At 31.3% G+C, this 22000-nt stretch overlaps 1 protein-coding gene across 13 annotated transcripts in view; it reads right to left on the reverse strand.

Moving 5' to 3' along the window:
* LOC139519110 (protein FAM227B-like) overlaps positions 1–20405 on the reverse strand; it is a 36336-nt gene extending 15931 nt beyond the window's left edge. For 3 of the 13 annotated variants that reach the window (XM_071310924.1, XM_071310918.1, XM_071310917.1), the window contains exons 1-14: positions 20294–20405; positions 18000–18147; positions 16419–16527; positions 16025–16168; positions 11638–11708; positions 10252–10266; positions 8711–8734; positions 7037–7186; positions 6427–6528; positions 4888–4995; positions 4014–4140; positions 3629–3769; positions 1550–1803; positions 390–422 (exon numbers count right to left, since the gene is read on the reverse strand). In XM_071310924.1, the coding sequence (XP_071167025.1) occupies positions 390–422; positions 1550–1803; positions 3629–3769; positions 4014–4140; positions 4888–4995; positions 6427–6528; positions 7037–7186; positions 8711–8734; positions 10252–10266; positions 11638–11708; positions 16025–16168; positions 16419–16527; positions 18000–18143 (1422 nt within the window). In that variant the 5' untranslated portion in view covers positions 18144–18147; positions 20294–20405. The remainder of the gene's footprint in view (positions 1–389; positions 423–1549; positions 1804–3628; positions 3770–4013; positions 4141–4887; positions 4996–6426; positions 6529–7036; positions 7187–8710; positions 8735–10251; positions 10267–11637; positions 11709–16024; positions 16169–16418; positions 16528–17999; positions 18148–20293) is intronic. The other 10 variants (XM_071310926.1, XM_071310921.1, XM_071310927.1 and 7 more) reach the window with 6 other exon arrangements.
* Between the last annotated feature and the right edge of the window lie 1595 nt (positions 20406–22000).

Raw genomic sequence — 22000 nt, forward strand, 5'->3', positions numbered from 1 at the left:
TGAATACAGGGGAAATTGTGTTGGTTTTAGAAGAAATGCTACAAAAGTGGAATAGCAAAGTGAAAGAAAAAGATTTCATTAAAACCACAAAGTGATGTGAGAAAACATGACGAAAGAATAGTATGAAACTACAGAAGAGTTATAGACAAGCATAAGAACTATGCATAATTTCCAATTTTTTTGGCTTATTGGTTACCATGAGTTTTAATTTTTGGAAAATTAGTTCAGTGAGACGTAAAGAGAAATACCTCTTCATGCAGGAAGCCATTACCATAAGAGAAGGATGATTGGAGGAATCCTAATGATATATTTGGTGTATAATGAAATCTACAATATAATTTGTATATCCTGGTTATGTAAATATCTACTATATATTTATGTTAAAATACCTCTGTACTCGTATCATTAAGATAGGCGTCTATCTGCAGAAAATTGTCAGCATACATGTCAATTATATTGTTGAATGTCTAAACTGTATAGAGGTATTCATAGAATGCATATACATAAGCTAAGGCTTATAAAATTGGAGTTACTTTCATGATATGTCAATGGAAAAAATACTGTTTGGGGGTGAAATTGGGCTTAAAAGTTAGCTGTCATTTTTTTCTCCTATATGTAGAATGGCATCCATTTTTTTTCTATGGCAGACTGTAAAAAACAATCTGCTCTAGAAATGGAATGGAAATACAAAAATACATATGTGAAAAGCCAGGTTTCATTTTATTTCAATGAAAACTGTAGGAAATTTTGTGTTGAAAAAGTTATCTATAGAACTGGTAACAGAAGCTCCAAATGGTGGGAAATCATTCTGTAAAATTTGGTTTCATTCCTTTGCATACTGTGGTATTTTTGATTTTTTTAAGTAGTGCGTGAAAATAATGTTGTCAATTGTTTAATTTCAGCTGATGCTTACAAATATATTTATCAAAATATCCAGTTTCAGGATTGGTGAAAATGAGATGTAAAATATCAGTAAGTAAAGCATAATTACAGGTTAATTAAGGTGAACTGCTTTGACCAGAGCCATCATACTCAATTAAAGTTTGTCATCACACATATGACTGTTTGTTATCTAGTTTCCTAGTACATGTAACTCTGGAATTTACCTTAATATACATCAAAGATTGAAATATTAAACATTTGAATCCGCCTGGGATCCTTGTTAGAAAGATTCTTGGTTTAAAGAGGCTTTTATAATAATTACTGTTCCTGCTAACACATTGTTTGATATTCATATAAAATCCAGATGGATTTTATCGTACAGATTAACAGAGGAATTGGTGGCGGATCCAGAAATATCATAAGGGGGGCATTGACAGCCTAATATAGGCCTTGCACCAGTTATGCTTTAATAATTTCCTTTGTAGCCAACCAAATTGTTTCAACAAAAGAGAGGGCCTGGTGAATATAAAAAAAACAATTATCCAACACTTCTAAGAAGATTTGATGACATCTTAAAATTGTAATGTCTAAAATGATAAAGTTAAGTACATATACATGCATATACACATAATAGTAAAAATCTAAACTGGCCTAGCATTGTATCTACCTGCTGAGCAAACTTCCGTCTTACTGTTGATCCACATGTAGCAAGTCTCGAAGGACTTGTCCTAGAGAAGGTGTTATACATCCCTTGTTGTGAGGTAACTGTACCATTGGTTGGTAGACTGAAGTTTGTCATCTTAGTTATCTCCCTTGAGGCTCCTTGGGGGGTCTGTCTAGCAGAGGATACACTGCCTTGTCCACCTGAGCCAAGGTTGTCTATTACTTTGTGGAAGGATTCCATATCCAGACTGGCACTTACTGCAACAAGATGAACAGACACAGTTTAAAATTGATACAAGTACAAATTCAAGTAAAATCTGAATTATATGAAATGCTAAAGTTGATAGATTTTTAAAAAGGTATGATTTACTGTATAATGATTTAAAATTGTTTTGTGCATCCCAGTGAATATTTTTTTTAAGATTTTGCTACATAACATGAGTAACGTTAAAAGCTGTGCTGTGTATATAAGCTGTTGAATGTGAGTTGTCAGTAAAACAGTTAAATTTCATTTTTTATGCAATTGCAATATAATAACATATTTTCTGAGCTTGTGTAAGCATTTTATATACCTGATACCTTGCTATATATATAACATGATTAAACAATATGTAGATGTTCTGTGGATATTATGGCATTACATTTTGTTATTTAAAAAAGCAACAGTTAATTGTCTGATAATTCAAATTGAATCCCTTCAACTTTACAAATTCGAACAATTTAAGAAACTTCTTTTGTAGTAAGGTGTACAAATATCAACACATTATTGAAACAACATACATAGCATATAAATATATACATAGAAGTATGTCTTAATGGGAGCATACTGGCTATTTAACAACACATAAGGATTTTTGAATGTTGTTTTGATGCAACGGCCTGTATAACCAAAGACTATGATTTTGGTTTTGCTGCTTCCCCAGTCAGAATGCTGTGTTCTCCTGCTCTGTCAGCATAAGTTAACTCTGACAATTAGTTGTTTCTTAATAGCATGAAACTTGCAGTGGCAAATCCATGTAGGATGTACATTTCATGCTAGGTCCAGTCGAAAAATGTCCAATAAATTTATATTTATCTGGCAAGTTTAACTGTTTTGTTAGCCTTTATTTAATAGTGTGATATTTAAATGCATATAATCATGAGTTAGAGGGTGGGGTTTCATATATAATCTTTGTTATGCCTTCAAAAACTTTGTCTCTCCTTACTGTAACTTACAAGTCTGTTTACATGAACGACAACATTAAAACATATAAAAAGTTATAACTGCATGCATTAATATACATAAAACTGCAAGTTAAAAGTGGGATGGTTTAAATAGTTAACATGTTGAATGAAGATAAAACAATGAATGAAGGTATGAAGGTTTGGATTCAAGCAAACAAATGGGTGCTTTATGATGCCCCTGCTGTACATAATAAAGCATAGTGTTGATGTTCATGCAGGATATTAATTAGACCATGAAAGAAAATACAATACTTCCATGATGAGACAATATTGACAATGGGATGATAATGTGATATGAAAACACTGAACATATTCTGTGGAACACAGGCTTCAAACATCAACAATTATACCTGATAGATTTCCTGTAATTGTGAAAATATAGAAAATAAAATATACAATATATCTCTGCCTTATGCATATATAAACAAAAAGACACATGCTTTTTTTTATCTGTACTATAAGTTTTTCATTTGAATATTAATAACATGTTTTTAACTGTTAGAATTTTTAAAGCTGAAAAACTGAAAAAGCTATGGCACTAAATTATTGCTATTTCTTTCACTGGTCTGAGAGTAACATGTGCTAAAGAGTACAACTTTCAATAACACTAGCATATCTAATATAAGAAATGAAAATGCAAACAAAAATATTATCCAATCTAATTGGCATGTTGCAACTGTTTAGAGAAATATATGTCAGCCAATAATCCTCCCAGATATTTCCTTTTCACAGAAAGCTAACTTCTAACTTGTACAAAATCTTCATCAAAATAAAAGACAATAATTTTTTTTCCAAACTGCATCTACAATTCTCACACTACTACTGTTACTTTTAGAAGAAACTGTTTAAAAATACCTACCTTCTTTATTTAGGGCAGCAGCTTGCATAATTTTCTGTGTTGTCTCAGACACCTGTTTATCTGCCTTCTTGCCCTTGGCAGAATCTGTTTCCATCTTTTTCACATCCCATTTATTAAAAATCTGACCTGGTGCTTTTATTCCTACAAAAAAATACACAAAAAAACATATATTGAAACAGAAGCAACTCATTTAATTTCATTGGTCCAAATTTTGTAAAATGAGCGAAATTGTGTTTTTCCATGGATACATTGATTTCATGGTTTTGCTGAAGTTTGAACATCAATACATGACATACAATTAAATTCTTAGTTATCCTATAACACCCAAATCATGAAAATTGGTAAATTTGAATTGCAATAATCTTTTAAAAAGTGAAAAGTATACCTGTTATCCACTCAAATACAGTATTACATAATTCCTGTTTGAATTCGTCTGCCAGTTTGTTACTTGACTCTGGAAAAGCCTGGCGGTATATCAGATATACAGCTTGTGCTAAACAGTTTGGGTATACCTAAAATAAAATAAAATCTTAATCTTAAAGTTGGCTATGCACTTCACAAAATGGGTTTATATAAAAGTCAAAATCTGAAAAACTTAATGTTTATCAATAATTCACATTTTTTTTCTTCGTTACTGCCCTACACGCCAATGGCGTACAAGGGCAGTAAGTAAGTATTCACATTAACCTGAAAATTTGTATGAAATATTTAGATTTTAAATCAAACAATTAAGAGCAGCAACTTATTGATATGAATGACTAAAAGGTTCTCATAAATATATATCCACATTTAAAAACTGACATAGACTACTAACAATGTGTTATATATTGCAATGTTACATTGGAACATTATTCTAGTTAGAATGGAATGAAGAATTCTGTTAGAATTGATCAGGGCACATGCGATAACAGAACATTTCTCATTGAAATTCAAACATTTACTGAAGAATGAACATTGGAACAATGTATTGGCAACTCAGACCATCTTCAAGTCAGACAATGTATATGTCGATGTCCCTGATACATAATACATAAAAAGCAAAAATCATTTCATCCTTATCTCTTACTTTTGTAAAGTTATTTGATATTTATCTCAATTTCAAATGATGTAGAAAATTGCTTTTGAAAAAAAGATACATTTCTGAAAGACGTTGTTAGTCAAACTTTTCAATCCTTATATCAATCAAAATAAGATATAAGGAAATATACTAAGAATTGATTTCATAAAAAAATAGACAATGCCTATATCTATATCCTTACCCCTAAAAATTTGTCCTTGACATCATTGTGTATACTTGTAAACAATGCTACATAACTATCAGCTATTCTGTCATACAACAAAGATTTGTTTTCTGTTGTGTTTCTACCCTGAAAACAAAGTTTATATATTAGTTACAAATACTAACTTCAAGCAAAAATACAATGTTTTAAAAATATTAAATTTGTCATAAGATATACCGTATTCGGCCGTGTATAGTACGCATTTATGTATAGTCCGCACCCCCTTTCCATCCCCTTAAAATCGAGAAAAAAAAAATTGTAAAAAAAAAGATTTTTTTTTTTTTTTTTACTGTAAAAGTCTAGTTGACTGTAAAAATCCATGTATATTATAAAAAAAATAATTATGTTTTATTTATTTTATGAAAAAAAATGAAGTGGTAGAGCTTTTCATCAGGTTATTAATAATTTTATAAAAGTATTTATTAATCATAAGATCCCTTTTAAAATCAACATTTGTCTAAGTATGTCCAAGCTGATATATAATATTACAGAAATAATTTGAATATTATGGAACAAAAGAAAAAAAAGAGATCAAACATCTAAATTAATTAGCAGCAATCAAAATTTTAAAACTATTTAATCTTATATAATTTTATTCTATAATCTTTTCATTGATCATGTTGTTTTATTGACTGGGGTTATAATATTTAACACCTGTCAAAACTTGACATTATTATTTAATTGCTACACACCCATACTTAATCCTTAATTACCCCTCTTGATTACCTATGCAGGATGTCACACCTTTACTTTGAATACTGAATTTTGAAGAGAAAAGTTATAAAAGAATAAGAATTAAATGAATATAATAAACTTTTTCAATATACATTATTAATGCAGAAAAAACGAAATTTAAAATTTTTTTTTTTTTATATATTTCGAAAACCGTCTATAGTTGTGTATAGTCCACACCCCTTATACAAACTACATATTTAAGGGAAAAAAGTGCGGACTATACATGCCCAAATACGGTAGTCACTTTTTTTTTGGTGTTATAACAATGCGATGTCAGAATTGACTTTTAACCAATTTAGAATTGAGAACCAACCAGTTAAGAATTAGAGATATATCTGTTATATGATCAGTCTTGTATGAAATGAGAAGAAGGATTCCACCTAGCAACTAGTAGGAATCTACCCATAATCATAGGTTCTATATAGAAAGTAGACAAACATACTATATTCAGTGTTCATTCTGTGTGAAATATTTCAAACAGGAATAACCATTACAGTAATAGTGAATAGAGAATCCCTTTGCTTAAAAAATGGGAACATATATGTCAACTTTACTTAGACATTTACTTCTGACAAAATGACAATTCTTCCAACAAAACTTATCATTTGAAAATTGTATAGAATGGAGAAAAAATGCATTAATCAACACTAAATCAAATATCAAACTATTTTTATTTTTAAACAAGAACCACATGCATCCACATAATCTTACCTCATCAAATTTATTCAGAAATATCCACATAATCTTACCTCATCAAATTTAGAAATATCCACATAATCTTACCTCATCAAATTTATTCAGAAATATCCACCAGAATGTATCTTGTAGTACTGCTACAGATGCTTCAGATAGAAATAACTTCTTCCAGAATTTCTTAAAACCAGGCTGAAATAAGATTAACATATATCCATAGTATACTAATAAACCAAGGGTAAATACTACAGCTAGCTACACCTATTAGCCCTGAGTCTTGCAAGTCAAAAATGGATGTTTGTTGCAGGAGTTGGCTAACTTTTGGGATGTAAATTTAATCATTTAGACAACAAAACAGTTGAATTTGTGATATTTGGTAGCCATTTCATTGAATTTTACCAAACATTCATATCATGAAAATTTAAGATAAAAAATGCTGTCTTGCTCTTAAAAAATGAAATTATTTGAGACAAGTTAGAATATCATATGACTTAACAAAAAATCACTGTTTTGCTTGATATCTTTTAGGAATCTTCTGCCTTACGACAACTTTAGTAAAAGGGAACATCTGAAGTCATTTTATGTAATATATAAAATTTGTTGTATTTTTCTGATATCACTTACATTGTACATTAAAATCTTGAGCTTTGGTAATTTTATGTGGTACATGTATTGGTTGTACTTTCTTGTTAGTACTTACATTAAAATCTTGAGCTTTGGTAATTTTATGAAGTATCGGTAGTGATTCAATCTGTGCTGGAAGTTCTACCAGTTCACCGTGACGGAAACCTGGAAACTGACAAAACTCTATAGTTCTCTTCCTAGTCTCTAGCATCGACTCAGCAAAGTCCTATAATTAAATGAGAAAAAAAAACCTCATTATTCATATTGTTTTATTTTACTGAGCTTTAAAGATTGCACTATTCAAGAAAGATAAATTTTGTTGGAAGACTTAATTCAGCATACAATAGAAAACATTTCTGACAGATAAATTTTTGTACTACTGTGGCTGTAAGAAATCACATTGAAAATTAAAGTGCTCTGAAATAAATCATTTAAACAAAGAAATGTGAAAACATGAAATAAAAGCATTGCCTGATTACTCAGACATCTTCAGATGAAGCCTAAATAATAACAATAATCTTACAAAGAAATATGTAAAATATTAATATTTTAATTTCTGCTGTCCACTCGATTTGTTGAAAATGGTCTATTATTTTAGTTTAAACATATTAATCTATAGTGGATTGGGAAACAAGTTTTGCAACTTATATTAATCCCTTTCCACTTTGTCTATTGATGACAGACACTGTGAATATCTCAAATATGCAAAGGAATCAGTTCATATGTACTAGCAAGTGAAATTATTTTACCAAAAAAAATACAATATTTAATTAGGTAAGGTGTAGCAAAACAAATTTATACATCACATGCTTGTAAAATTATTTTCATTTTTATGTAAATATAATAAATACAAAATGCATTTCTCATTCAAAGCAGCACTGTGATCAATTTGTTGATTTTGTAAAATTTGAGGTCCAGCATAAAAAAAAAAAACAATCTAAAGGTGATGAAAGGGAGATAACTTAATTTTGAATTGTACTTTAAATCATGAGAAAGTATTTTATACATGAGACTTTTGTGAAACAAATACTTTTAGAATCACTTTTTATACCTCAAACTAAAAGCAAAAAATATGAAGTCCATATCAATTAAAATTTAAACAGAGGTATAGAATAGTGAATGGAAAAGGGGAATATGATGAAGAGACAACAACTTTCCAAAGACCATTATATTTAATATTACATTTTCTCATCTTTCAATCACACTGCAGTGTAATCTCGGTGTAATCTCAATTAACAGATTTTCATAACTGTTTTAAGATTTTTTTGCATGATCTCTTTTTAAATTCAAGTAATTTTTTCCAAGAAAAATGAACACCTCAAAATCTTCACAATTATCAGAACCTAAAACTAAAAGTCTGGAAGATGCACTATGAAGAATCTTATCACAAAGTTTTTTTATATATCTCATTTGTATCTGATTTAAGTGGGTATATGCTTATTTTTTGTGTTTGAAACTTTAAGCAAAATGCATATATATAAATTCAAACTGAGCAGCATATTAGTTAATATTACAACATCACAAGGCAACAATATCAAACTGATCAAAACGCAGATATATAATATATTTTTATTAATAATTTTATGTAAAACATTTATATGCAAAAATTAATTTCAATACAAAAAAAATGTCTATTCTAACATAACATATATAGGCATTCATGGTTTCAGTGTGTGACTGAAAGCTGATTGTGTACAAAATTGAGCAAAATGATAGAAATAACAAAAGCTCAATAGAAATGATAACTTACGGACTCCATTTTACTAAGAAAAGTCTGTAGATATAGAATGAAATTCGAAACAGTGTAGCTGTGGCCATTGATTGACACATTAAAATCATCCATTGACTGGGACAATTTACGTGAACGTTTGTCTGTAACGACCACTGTTCACGACGTACCTACGATAGACATTTAAACGGTGGGGTCACCAAAGGTTTCTTAACGCCTTTAATTATAAAATAATTCGAAAAATTAATCAGGAATAACCTTTGTGTTTTGATTTATATAATTGATATAAATCAAAATATCGTGTTATTTCTGATTAATTTTTCGAATTACTTTATTTAGGTGTTGAAAACCTTTGGTGACCCCATAGTTTAAGTGTCTTTAAAAAGTACATAGTAAGCATTGGTCGTTACATACAAACGTTCACCTAAATTGTCCCAGTCAACGGATGATTTTAATGTGTCAATCAATGGCCACAGCTACACTGTTTTGAAATTCATGATAACTTAATATATTAATTCTATATTGACAAAATATGTGGAGGGCTCCATTGAACCCCATGTATTGCCTGCAATTGCTGCTTTCAGTGTATAAGTCATTTAAAGTGTGATGAACCCAAATGTTAGTCAATAAATCAGTAAAATATGGTAAAAAGAAAACAAAACCAAACATTTTTTCTCTAGATCCTTTTTTTTTAACCTGAAGAAGGTTCTGTTCCAAGTTTCATAAAATTCCATAAAATTTTAACAAAATTATTGATGTCTAAATAAATATTTAACAGCAGACTAGACCTTAAAGTTGATGCTCGTGGCAAAACAGAATGCTGGATCACTATATCTCGCTTCCACAAGAGAATATTGCAGGCTCAACAATTAAAACTAGAAACATGAAATATCTTAAGTTATCAGCATATATTATTTACTGTTTGATAATTATTTATTTCTGTATCTATCAGCACACTTTTAGCCAACTATATACATTGTACACAAGTCCATTTTCTGACACTAGCATCTATACAATTGTAGTTATGGACATATTCAACATAAATAAAAGAATTTTTCACATTTACTTAAATGAGATGTAAAGTTTTGTATGATAATGATACATGTAGATTTGACAATAAATCATTTAGTGAGGCATACACTTTATTTCTTATATGTATTTTGTCCTCCAAAGTTATATATTTGTCGAAATCAAGATGAAAAGAAATTATTAGAAGTACACATCAAATTATAGCTATATCTCATAAATTCTTGTCATTTATGCTTTTTTGATTTTTTGCTTACAAAATGTTTGTAATTGAACTTTATGTTTCTAATGTTTTGCTGTTGTACGTGTATTCTAAAGTAGAACTTTTTTCAAAACACCTTTGATTTGAGAATCTCATAATCAAAGTGATCCTTTTAAAGTGCTTTGATTTCAAAACAATGACACAACCATTTTCAATTCAATTCTTTTATTAAATCAAAAGTGTATAATTAGCAATGCACGATGTTTTAAGGTTATGAACAAGGGAGATAATTCATCTTTTTTAGAGGAACACATTTACAATCTTTAATACTCACCCCACTTTTTGAGTCCTGTACATTTTCATATAAACATTAAATAAAATTAGTACAAAAAATACATGCTATTCTAAACTAGAGGCTCTTAAGAGCCTGTGTTGCTCACCTTGGTCTATGGGCATATTAAACAAAATATGAAAAATTGGTAAAAAATGACTATAAAGGGCAATAACTCATTAAAGGGTCAACTGACCATTTTGGTCATGTTGACTTATTTGTAGATCTTACTTTACTGAACATTATTGCTGTTTATAGTTTATCTCTGTCTATAATAATATTCAAGATAATAACCAAAAAATTTCCTTAAAATTGCCAATTCAGGGGCAGCAACCCAACAACCGGTTGTCTGATTCGTCAGAAAATTTCAGGGTAGATAGATCTTGACTTGATAAACAATTTAAACCCATGCCAGATTTGTTCTAATTGCTTTAGTTTCAGAGTTATAAGCCAACATCTGTATTTTACGGTAAAGGAAATAGGGCATTACCACGACGCGACAAATTACATTGAAAAAAATACAATTTATTTTTTACGCCAAATTTGATGCTATCCAAAATTTCTGGGGAGAACACTGTTTTACCCCTATGTTCTATTTTTAGCCATGGTGGCCATCTTGGTTGATTGGCTGGGTCACCGGACACATTTTTTAAACAAGATACCCCAATGATGATTGTGGCCAAGTTTGGTTAAATTTGGCCCTGTAGTTTCAGAGGAGAAGATTTTTGTAAAAGTTAACAATGACGGACGCCTAGTGATGAGAAAAGCTCACTTGGCCTTTTAGGCCATGTAAGCTAAAAATCATGCAACTTCTTTTAGAAACATCAGAATGAAATAAATTAGTGCAACTACTATGATACCTTATATTGTGCAATGTTTAAACATATCTAGATTTAATACAGTGTGCTGAAAGCTCAATTCCGGAGAAGTGTATCTTTATACCCAAATAAAGAATCTAGATTATTTTCTAATACATGTTTTATAAGGAAAGTGCTAAATAACATCTATAATTATTGCAGTGTATAAAGTTCCATTGTTAAAATAAATCAAAATGTTAGGAATAAGAATGGAAAAATAACCTTTTTTCAGTAAATTAAAAAAAAAAAGAAAAACTTTACCCTTATAAACCTAAATTGTAAACTTCATTATATGAGACAGCAAATAAAATTAGACACTTTTATTTGTAATTTATGAAAAAATTATCATAACAAAGAGTAAACTTAAAACTTGAAGGTATCTACTAAACGAGTTTTAAATTAATAAAATCAATATGCCCGAACCAACATTTCTTTCTACTTTTTTGTAAAATGATGTAAGTGCCTTGAAAGCTAAAGAAATTCAGAAAATTAAGAGCATGCAACATGCAAACAATTATAATGAAAAACTTACGAGACTCTTTGGTACTTTTGCACTATGATGTGTTTTCACAGCATCTGAGTCTGTCATTTCTGTCATAAAAGCTGAAATTTATTTGAAATAATTTAAAATATAATACCAATCCATAGTGTCATAAATCTGAAAAAATCACATTATTCATGAATTATTTTGTGATGAATAGGTCATTTATATCTTACTATATTGTACAGTCTTTTTCTCACTGTTGAAGGCTGTATTTATTAAGGTGATTTATAATAATAACAAAAAAGAAAGAAAAGTTCTAACATCATGATATAATAAACACTTGGTGTTACCTTAATACTTTCTGAAATAAAATTCCTATGAGAAACAATACCATAAAAATTGGATGGCAAGGATATGTTTCAAAATATAAACATATGATTACAATAATCATAATATATCATCCTTTCACTTAGCTTTGATACCACTAGATAGCAAGTAAATGATCAGGAGAAACCAAGTTAACAGTTAACACCGATTCTTAACTCTAAGTATTTTCTCGAAGTGCATGTAATGAGACAAACCCTAACATCTCACTGATGCTTCTCTATTAATTAATACTAACAGAAGATACTAGTTATATAAAGAGCCTTCAAACCAGACTGCAAGATTTGAGAAGATACTAGTTATATACAGAGCCTTCAAACCAGACTGTAAGATTTGAGAAGATACTAGTTATATACAGAGCCTTCAAACCAGACTGCAAGATTTGAGAAGATACAAGTTATATACAGAACCTTCAAACCAGACTGTAAGATTTGAGAAGATACTAGTTATATACAGAGCCTTCAAACCAGACTGCAAGCTTTGAGAAGATACTAGTTATGCAGTACAGAGCCTTCAAACCAGACTGCAAGCTTTGAGAATATACTAGTTATATACAGAGCTTCAAACCAGACTGTAAGCTTTGAGAAGATACTAGTTATATACAGAGCCTTCAAACCAGACTGCAAGATTTGAGAAGATACAAGTTATATACAGAGCTTCAAACCAGACTGTAAGCTTTGAGAAGATACTAGTTATATACAGAGCCTTCAAACCAGACTGCAAGCTTTGAGAATATACTCTAAGTATTTTCTCCAAGTGCATGTAATGAGACAAACCCTAACATCTGACTGATGATTCTCTATTAATTGATACTAACAGAAGATACTAGTTATATACAGAGCCTTCAAACCAGACTGTAAGCTTTGAGAAGATACTAGTTATATACAGAGCCTTCAAACCAGACTGCAAGCTTTGAGAAGATACTAGTTATATACAGAGCCTTCAAACCAGACTGCAAGCTTTGAGAATATACTAGCTATATACAGAGCCTTCAATAAGACTGCAAGCTTTGAGAAGATACTAGTTATTTACAGAGCCTTCAAACCAGACTGTAAGATTTGAGAAGATACTAGTTATATACAGAGCCTTCAAACCAGACTGTAAGCTTTGAGAAGATACTAGTTATATACAGAGCCTTCAAACCAGACTGTAAGCTTTGAGAAGATACTAGTTACATACAGAGCCTTCAAACCAGACTGCAAGCTTTGAGAAGATACTAGTTATATACAGAGCCTTCAATAAGACTGCAAGCTTTGAGAAGATACTAGTTATATACAGAGCCTTCAAACCAGACTGCAAGCTTTGAGAATATACTAGTTATATACAGAGCTTCAAACCAGACTGCAAGCTTTGAGAAGATACTAGTTATATACAGAGCCTTCAAACCAGACTGCAAGCTTTGAGAATATACTAGTTATATACAGAGCTTCAAACCAGACTGCAAGCTTTGAGAAGATACTAGTTATATACAGAGCCTTCAAACCAGACTGCAAGCTTTGAGAATATACTAGTTATATACAGAGCTTCAAACCAGACTGTAAGCTTTGAGAAGATACTAGTTATATACAAAGCCTTCAAACCAGACTGTAAGCTTTGAGAATATACTAGTTATATACAGAGCCTTCAAACCAGACTGTAAGATTTGAGAAGATACTAGTTATATACAGAGCCTTCAAACCAGACTGCAAGCTTTGAGAAGATACTAGTTATATACAAAGCCTTCAAACCAGACTGTAAGCTTTGAGAAGATACTAGTTACATATAGAGCCTTCAAACCAGACTGCAAGCTTTGAGAAGATACTAGTTATATACAGAGCCTTCAAACCAGACTGCAAGCTTTGAGAAGATACTAGTTATATACAGAGCCTTCAAACCAGACTGCAAGATTTGAGAAAATACTAGTTTTATACAGAGCCTTCAAACCAGACTGCAAGCTTTGAGAATATACTAGTTATATACAGAGCCTTCAAACCAGACTGCAAGCTTTGAGAAGATACTAGTTATATACAGAGCCTTCAAACCAGACTGTAAGCTTTGAGAAGATACTAGTTATATACAGAGCCTTCAAACCAGACTGTAAGATTTGAGAAGATACTAGTTATATACAGAGCCTTCAAACCAGACTGCAAGCTTTGAGAAGATACTAGTTATATACAAAGCCTTCAAACCAGACTGTAAGCTTTGAGAAGATACTAGTTACATACAGAGCCTTCAAACCAGACTGCAAGCTTTGAGAAGATACTAGTTATATACAGAGCCTTCAAACCAGACTGCAAGCTTTGAGAAGATACTAGTTATATACAGAGCCTTCAAACCAGACTGCAAGTTTGAGAAAATACTAGTTATATACAGAGCCTTCAAACCAGACTGTAAGCTTTGAGAAGATACTAGTCATATACAGAGCCTTCAAACCAGACTGTAAGCTTTGAGAATATACTAGTTATATACAGAGCTTCAAACCAGACTGCAAGCTTTGAGAATATACTAGTTATATACAGAGCCTTCAAACCAGACTGCAAGCTTTGAGAAGATACTAGTTATATACAGAGCCTTCAAACCAGACTGCAAGCTTTGAGAATATACTAGTTATATACAGAGCTTCAAACCAGACTGCAAGCTTTGAGAAGATACTAGTTATATACAGAGCCTTCAAACCAGACTGCAAGCTTTGAGAATATACTAGTTATATATAGAGCTTCAAACCAGACTGCAAGCTTTGAGAATATACTAGTTATATACAAAGCCTTCAAACCAGACTGCAAGCTTTGAGAATATACTAGTTATATACAGAGCTTCAAACCAGACTGTAAGCTTTGAGAAGATACTAGTTATATACAGAGCCTTCAAACCAGACTGTAAGATTTGAGAATATACTAGTTATATACAAAGCCCTCAAACCAGACTGTAAGCTTTGAGAAGATACTAGTTATATACAGAGCCTTCAAACCAGACTGCAAGCTTTGAGAAAATACTAGTTATATACAGAGCCTTCAAACCAGACTGCAAGCTTTGAGAAGATACTAGTTATATACAGAGCCTTCAAACCAGACTGTAAGATTTGAGAATATACTAGTTATATACAGAGCTTCAAACCAGACTGTAAGCTTTGAGAATATACTAGTTATATACAGAGCCTTCAAACCAGACTGTAAGCTTTGAGAATATACTAGTTATATACAGAGCTTCAAACCAGACTGCAAGCTTTGAGAATATACTAGTTATATACAGAGCCTTCAAACCAGACTGTAAGCTTTGAGAAGATACTAGTTATATACAGAGCCTTCAAACCAGACTGCAAGCTTTGAGAAGATATTAGTTATATATAGAGCCTTCAAACCAGACTGTAAGCTTTGAGAAGATACTAGTTATATACAGAGCCTTCAAACCAGACTGCAAGCTTTGAGAAGATACTAGTTATATACAGAGCCTTCAAACCAGACTGCAAGCTTTGAGAAGATACTAGTTATATACAGAGCCTTCAAACCAGACTGTAAGATTTGAGAATATACTAGTTATATACAGAGCCTTCAAACCAGACTGCAAGCTTTGAGAAGATACTAGTTATATACAGAGCCTTCAAACCAGACTGCAAGCTTTGAGAAGATACTAGTTATATACAGAGCCTTCAAACCAGACTGTAAGCTTTGAGAAGATACTAGTTATATACAGAGCCTTCAAACCAGACTGCAAGCTTTGAGAAGATACTAGTTATATACAGAGCCTTCAAACCAGACTGCAAGCTTTGAGAAGATACTAGTTATATACAGAGCCTTCAAACCAGACTGCAAGCTTTGAGAAGATACTAGTTATATACAGAGCCTTCAAACCAGACTGTAAGCTTTGAGAAGATACTAGTTATATACAGAGCCTTCAAACCAGACTGTAAGCTTTGAGAAGATACTAGTTATATACAGAGCCTTCAAACCAGACTGTAAGATTTGAGAAGATACTAGTTATATACAGAGCTTCAAACCAGACTACAAGCTTTGAGAATATACTAGTTATATACAGAGCCTTCAAACCAGACTGCAAGCTTTGAGAATATACATACTTCTAGCTGAAGAGAAAGGTAATCTCTCTACTTTCTTTGTTTCCTGGTCATCTTCAGCCAAAATCTGATCTGCATAGAATTTTAATTTCTTTTCTAGGTCCTCAAGATCTGATTCTAAATCTTCCATCATGTGTAACCCGATAGCTGCAAGGATGTTAAGGTTCATACTATTTAAAATTAATATTCTCTGAAACCTTCTATTTAATTTCTTTTACAAGATTTGTTAAGTTGTGACCAAATGACATTTGCATAACACTGTAAATTTGTTATCTTTCAGTTTGACATCTGCTTTTTTTTCTGATACTTTTTCAAACCCCTTTTGCAGTGATAAAAATTTCTTCAAAATAAGAAGAAAAAAAATTGTTAATATGGACTACAATTTTGTCAAGGATACGAGCTGAATCTCTAATAATGGCAGCTATATCATCTTGTGAGCCAAGTAGAAGAGCTTCATTTTCAAGATCCAACGGACCTTCTGTTGCCATAGGATAAGGCCAGTCATCCTAAAATATAAATCAAAATAAGTGTTGAGAGGATCATATCGAATTAAAGGGAAACTTTCACTTTTGTTTTACTCCAACTGTGAAAATTAAGATTCCAAAAATATAAAAAAATTAAACAAAAAACAACATTGGTCATGTGATACATGGGCATTAAACAATTGTTCATTTTATAATGTGAACTATTTTTATTTGAAACTGCAGCTCTAAAAAATATTTTTAAACATCTAAGGCACATGTTTTGAGAAAAGGTCAGCTGTACAAATATCAATGTAAGGCACATGTTTTGAGGAAAGGTCAGCTGTACAAATATCAATGTAAGGCACATGTTTTGAGAAAAGGTCAGCTGTACAAATATCAATGTAAGGCACATGTTTTGAGAAAAGGTCAGCTGTACAAATATCAATGTAAGGCACATGTTTTGAGGAAAGGTCAGCTGTACAAATATCAATGTAAGGCACATGTTTTGAGGAAAGGTCAGCTGTACAAATATCAATGTTAGGCACATGTTTTGAGGAAAGGTCAGCTGTACAAATATCAATGTAAGGCACATGTTTTGAGAAAAGGTCAGCTGTACAAATATCAATGTAAGGCACATGTTTTGAGAAAAGGTCAGCTGTACAAATATCAATGTAAGGCACATGTTTTGAGAAAAGGTCAGCTGTACAAATATCAATGTAAGGCACATGTTTTGAGGAAAGGTCAGCTGTACAAAAAATTAAATATCAATGTAAGGCACATGTTTTGAGGAAAGGTCAGCTGTACAAATATCAATGTAAGGCACATGTTTTGAGGAAAGGTCAGCTGTACAAATATCAATGTAAGGCACATGTTTTGAGGAAAGGTCAGCTGTACAAATATCAATGTAAGGCACAACATAACAGATTACACAGTTATATATGTCACATGAAAATTAACCAACCATTTGTTAGCATTCAATAGATTTTTTTCATATTTGAGGCTGTTTAAATTGTGGCAGCTATATCATCTTTCCTTTTATAGATGACTATACAGTATGGGTTTTGCTCATTGTTGAAGGCAATACATGGGCCTTTAATTGCTTCGACTTTGATGGATAGTTGTCTCGTTCAGATGTTGACAATCGTACAATCTTTTGACATAAGGATGCCTATCTCATCTTTTGAAGCTTGAAATCTGTTCAAACTTTATTTTGAAACTTTCCTACCATTAAAATGATTATACATTCATAAGTTTGTCTTACGTGCTATAACTGTTATATCTCATGTAGTCCACCTCAAATTATCATCAATACACTTAAATTCATATATATACCGATAACCTGGTACATTTCAGGATTTTTAAGAGGGATTCATTATGCTGAGAACAGAATGTATAAGATAAATTGCACAATTTATTGCTAAAAAAAACAAAACCATATCAATTCGAGAGTAGCATGGTATTTTTATTGTCCACTATTGCTATCGCACCCCTGAATATATCATTGAATGACTCACTAATTTCTCTGCTGCCAAGAACTCCTCTATATTTGTTGGGGGTTTAACTTTTGGCTTTGCTTTTTTTCTTGCTGCTTCTTCCATTTCTTCTTCTTCTACCTTAGCCATAATGGCAGCTACTTTGGGATCTAGTACCAAAGCCATGGCACTTTAATATAATAAAAATATTTATCAAATAAAATATTACTTTAATAAGTATTCATAAAATTGAAAGAAATGAAACATATACAGATTATTCAGACTTGCATCAGATTATTGTAATACATATACAATGTAACATAGCCTCAGGTGGCATGTCATGCCCGAAAAATGTCTTTTCTTCAATATAATATATATAATATAGCAATTTGTGTTAATAATTTGCTGTGTAACCTATAACAAAGTTAACATTCCTATAAAACTATCAAACTTTTATAGTAATTATCTAATGAATGGCTATTATTCATTTTGAATTCATTGAACCATAAAATTAATTTTTAACTCTTCACATTGAATAATCTGTGAAGCGGATTATGTAAAATGTGAAGAGTCAAAAATTAGTTTTATGGTTCAATAAATTCAAAATAAATTATTGCCATTCATTATAAATAGATTTCTATCAAAAATAAGGCTCAAAGATTTTTTTTTATTATTTATATTAACAATAACAACGCACACATGTGTGGGCGTATGAATACACAACGTCAGAGTGGGAGTGTCGCCATAAAAATTGACAACATTGAAAATAATAGTAATACTTTTAACCAATCAGTAGACAGTAAATACACCGAATTTATTTATTCATTATTATTGGCTATAACTACTTGGGTCAATCGACTTATCATGCTTATGGTTGAAAGTGTTTGGAGCTAGATTGAATTATTAACCTGAAAAGGTTCTTATATATATATATAATTAATAAAGGAAGCAATACAGTGTATTATGTTTTATTTTAAAGCAGAATGAAAAAATTCCTTTTTATCAATCAGGTACATGTTTCTCCTATTTCACATCAAAGGTTTGAAGAAGGTTTTCTGAAACTACATGCAACAAATGTTCCAGTTGTAAAGAGATAGAAACTTATAAGAACACATTTTTTTAAGGCACAGAAATAAATCAATTTTGAAGAGAATTTTCTAATTGAAGTTACATTTGTATTTTGTTTTTGAAATAAGAATATTTTTGAATATACATGATACATATATAGTGTATAATTCTTTGCTGTTTGGAATTCATTTTGTTTATTTGGATATGATCATAATGGTTGTATATTTAATGAACTCCAGAGTATTCTTAAGATAGTATCATGTATATACTTTATATTCACGTCTTAGACTTGCAAATTTTTAATTTCTTAGACCATAAAAACAATACTCCTTATCACTATTAGGAAATCTGTCCTGCTTGACCCAAGAATCTGCCAAACTTGAACTTAATTTAGACATCATACAACAATCACTTTTTCATTCTGGCTTCAGATATTTAGTATTATGACGTCAAAAATTTACGGGAACCTTTTTGATGTCCAGTAATAGCGGAAAAATAGTGATAAGGTGTATAACAATGTCTTTAAGTTTATCGAGGATTTGTATAGCACTTATACACAAATCCTTGATTTTATTCACTTACATATACCTTATCACTATTTGTCGGCCATTACTGGATATTACACAGGTTCCCGTAAAATTTTGACGTCATAAAACAAAATATCTGACTCCACAATGGAAAAGTGATTGTTGTTGACGTCAAAAGTTCAAGTGGCAGGGTCAGCCGGGATTAGCGATAAGGTGTATTGTTAGTCTTTTAACAATGTATGTATTATTTTATGCACTGTAGTTTGAACACCAGAAAGACAGATATTCTAATTTTTCGTTTTACACCTACAGCTAGGCACATGCAGCTCCTGAGAAGTTGCAGAAAATAACCATTTATATCATACCTGCCAACTGTCACTATTTGCGGGGGATTTCCCCCATGGAGGCTCCCAAATTGAAATTTTGAAAGAGCAATTTTGTCCACAATTTAAACAAAACAATTAATTTTACAATGACTTTAGTCTTATAAAAGTATGAAGAAGCCAAAAAACAGCATTAAAATGTATTTGCAGGCCCCCTTGAAGGTTTTTGAGGACTATGACAGCCATCTTGCACGCAAAACCCCCATGGGCATTTTGAAAAGTTGGCAGGTATGTTATATCGTCAATATCGTGTTTAGCACTAGCAATAGAGATCACAGTATGGAACCAGTAATTTTCAATTGGTAGATAAATGTAAGGTTTTACAGTTCTTTTTTTTTATAAACACATTGTAAATAACCTTTTATTTCGTTGCCAACAACGCTAAGTGTCCATCTTCCCTCAAATTGCAAGCGAGTATGTTGTGTAGAATTACAGGCAAGTAATGAGTTATCGAAAATGTGTACTTCTAATCCGCACCCAGTACCCATTTATAAAACATAAAAACAATCTTTGGGTCAAAATATTTGCCACAGTGTACCACTCTTTAGTCTTAATTAAAGACAAACCTAACTTTTAACACAAAAAACAACCAATTGTGTTTAGCATCTTTTTGCAAATAAATTTATATATATTTTATTTTATTTTTTGTATTAGTAATTATATTTTCAAAAATCAAGAAATTAATAGTCATGTAATAAGATGGTACACTAAATTATTTATGTATTGCAAAAAAGGGCCAATCAATTCTTTTTATTCATATAAATAGAACAACTTTGTTGCAGTGAGCTTGTGAATTTGAGTAAAAATCACTTTATGATCTACTTGATTCCTAACCAACACTTATTATTTTGGTATAAAATTCGACATCACCTTCAGTAGTCTTGCTTTAACTTTGTTAACATAGTTATTTATATATGTATACACAAAAAATACTTCAAGAAGTGGAGGAACTGCCTCCCTGACTCACTGCAACAACGTATGATCTATTAACTTATCAGAAAATTATATACTATCATGCATGTTATTCAATCCATCTTGTATGGGAAAGGATTTGTATAGGCACTGCCTTTTGTCCAATCCCTTTGTTTAAATGTACATTTGATATTTGAACAATAAAATATTTTGAATTGAATTGAATTGAATTTGCCACACTAAATATTGCAAGAATAAGCTTAAGGGTTTTAATTAAAACTTTTCCATGAAAAGAACGCGTGCTGCAAGTCTTACTTTTGTTATACTGACTTTTATACATATATGGCAGGCGTTTTCTTTGAAGAGCTTATCATCTAAACTGTTTTTTAAATGTCGAATCAAAATATCAATACAGTAGTCATACTTTTCATAAATTCATGGCTTCAGATCAAAACGCAGCTGTGAAATACAGCTACTTACTTTAAGTCAAGAACTACTTAGTAACCTCCCGATGATAATGGCGTACAAACTGATCTCATAGACTTTTCCAAGGCATTTGACAAGGTACCTCACAAAAAGTTATTAAGGAAGATGGATAACTATGGCATAAGGGGAAATACCTGGAATTGAGTACCAGCCTTCCTTAATAACAGAACGCAACAGGTTGACTTGACGGAGAGGTATCTAGCTAAATGACTCTGGTAAGTGGGGTGCCCCAAGGCTCAGTCTTGGGTCCACTACTTTTTCACATCTTCATTAATGACCTACCTGCAGCAGTAACATAAAAACAAGCTTGTTTGCAGATGGTTGTATCTTATACACGGAAACATAACAAATCACCAAGATTGTACCATACTACAAATTGACCTAATCTGCCTAGCCAAATGGGAACAAACTTGGGGTATGCAATTCCATCCAGTAAAATGCAACTCACTGTAACAAGATCACAGTCACCATTCAAACATGACTATGTATTAAAAGCCCACATATTAGAATCCGTCAGCACTGCAAAATATCTTGGTATCACCCTTTCTCACAACATGTCTTGGGATACACATATCAATAACATTACTGCAAAAGCAAATAAGATCTTAGGCTCTCTTAAAAGAAATTTAAAAATAAACCAGGAAGAAACAGAAAGTTTGGCATACAA

This window comes from Mytilus edulis, chromosome 4 (assembly GCF_963676685.1).
Source record: "Mytilus edulis chromosome 4, xbMytEdul2.2, whole genome shotgun sequence".
NCBI classification, from domain to species: Eukaryota; Metazoa; Mollusca; class Bivalvia; order Mytilida; family Mytilidae; genus Mytilus; species Mytilus edulis.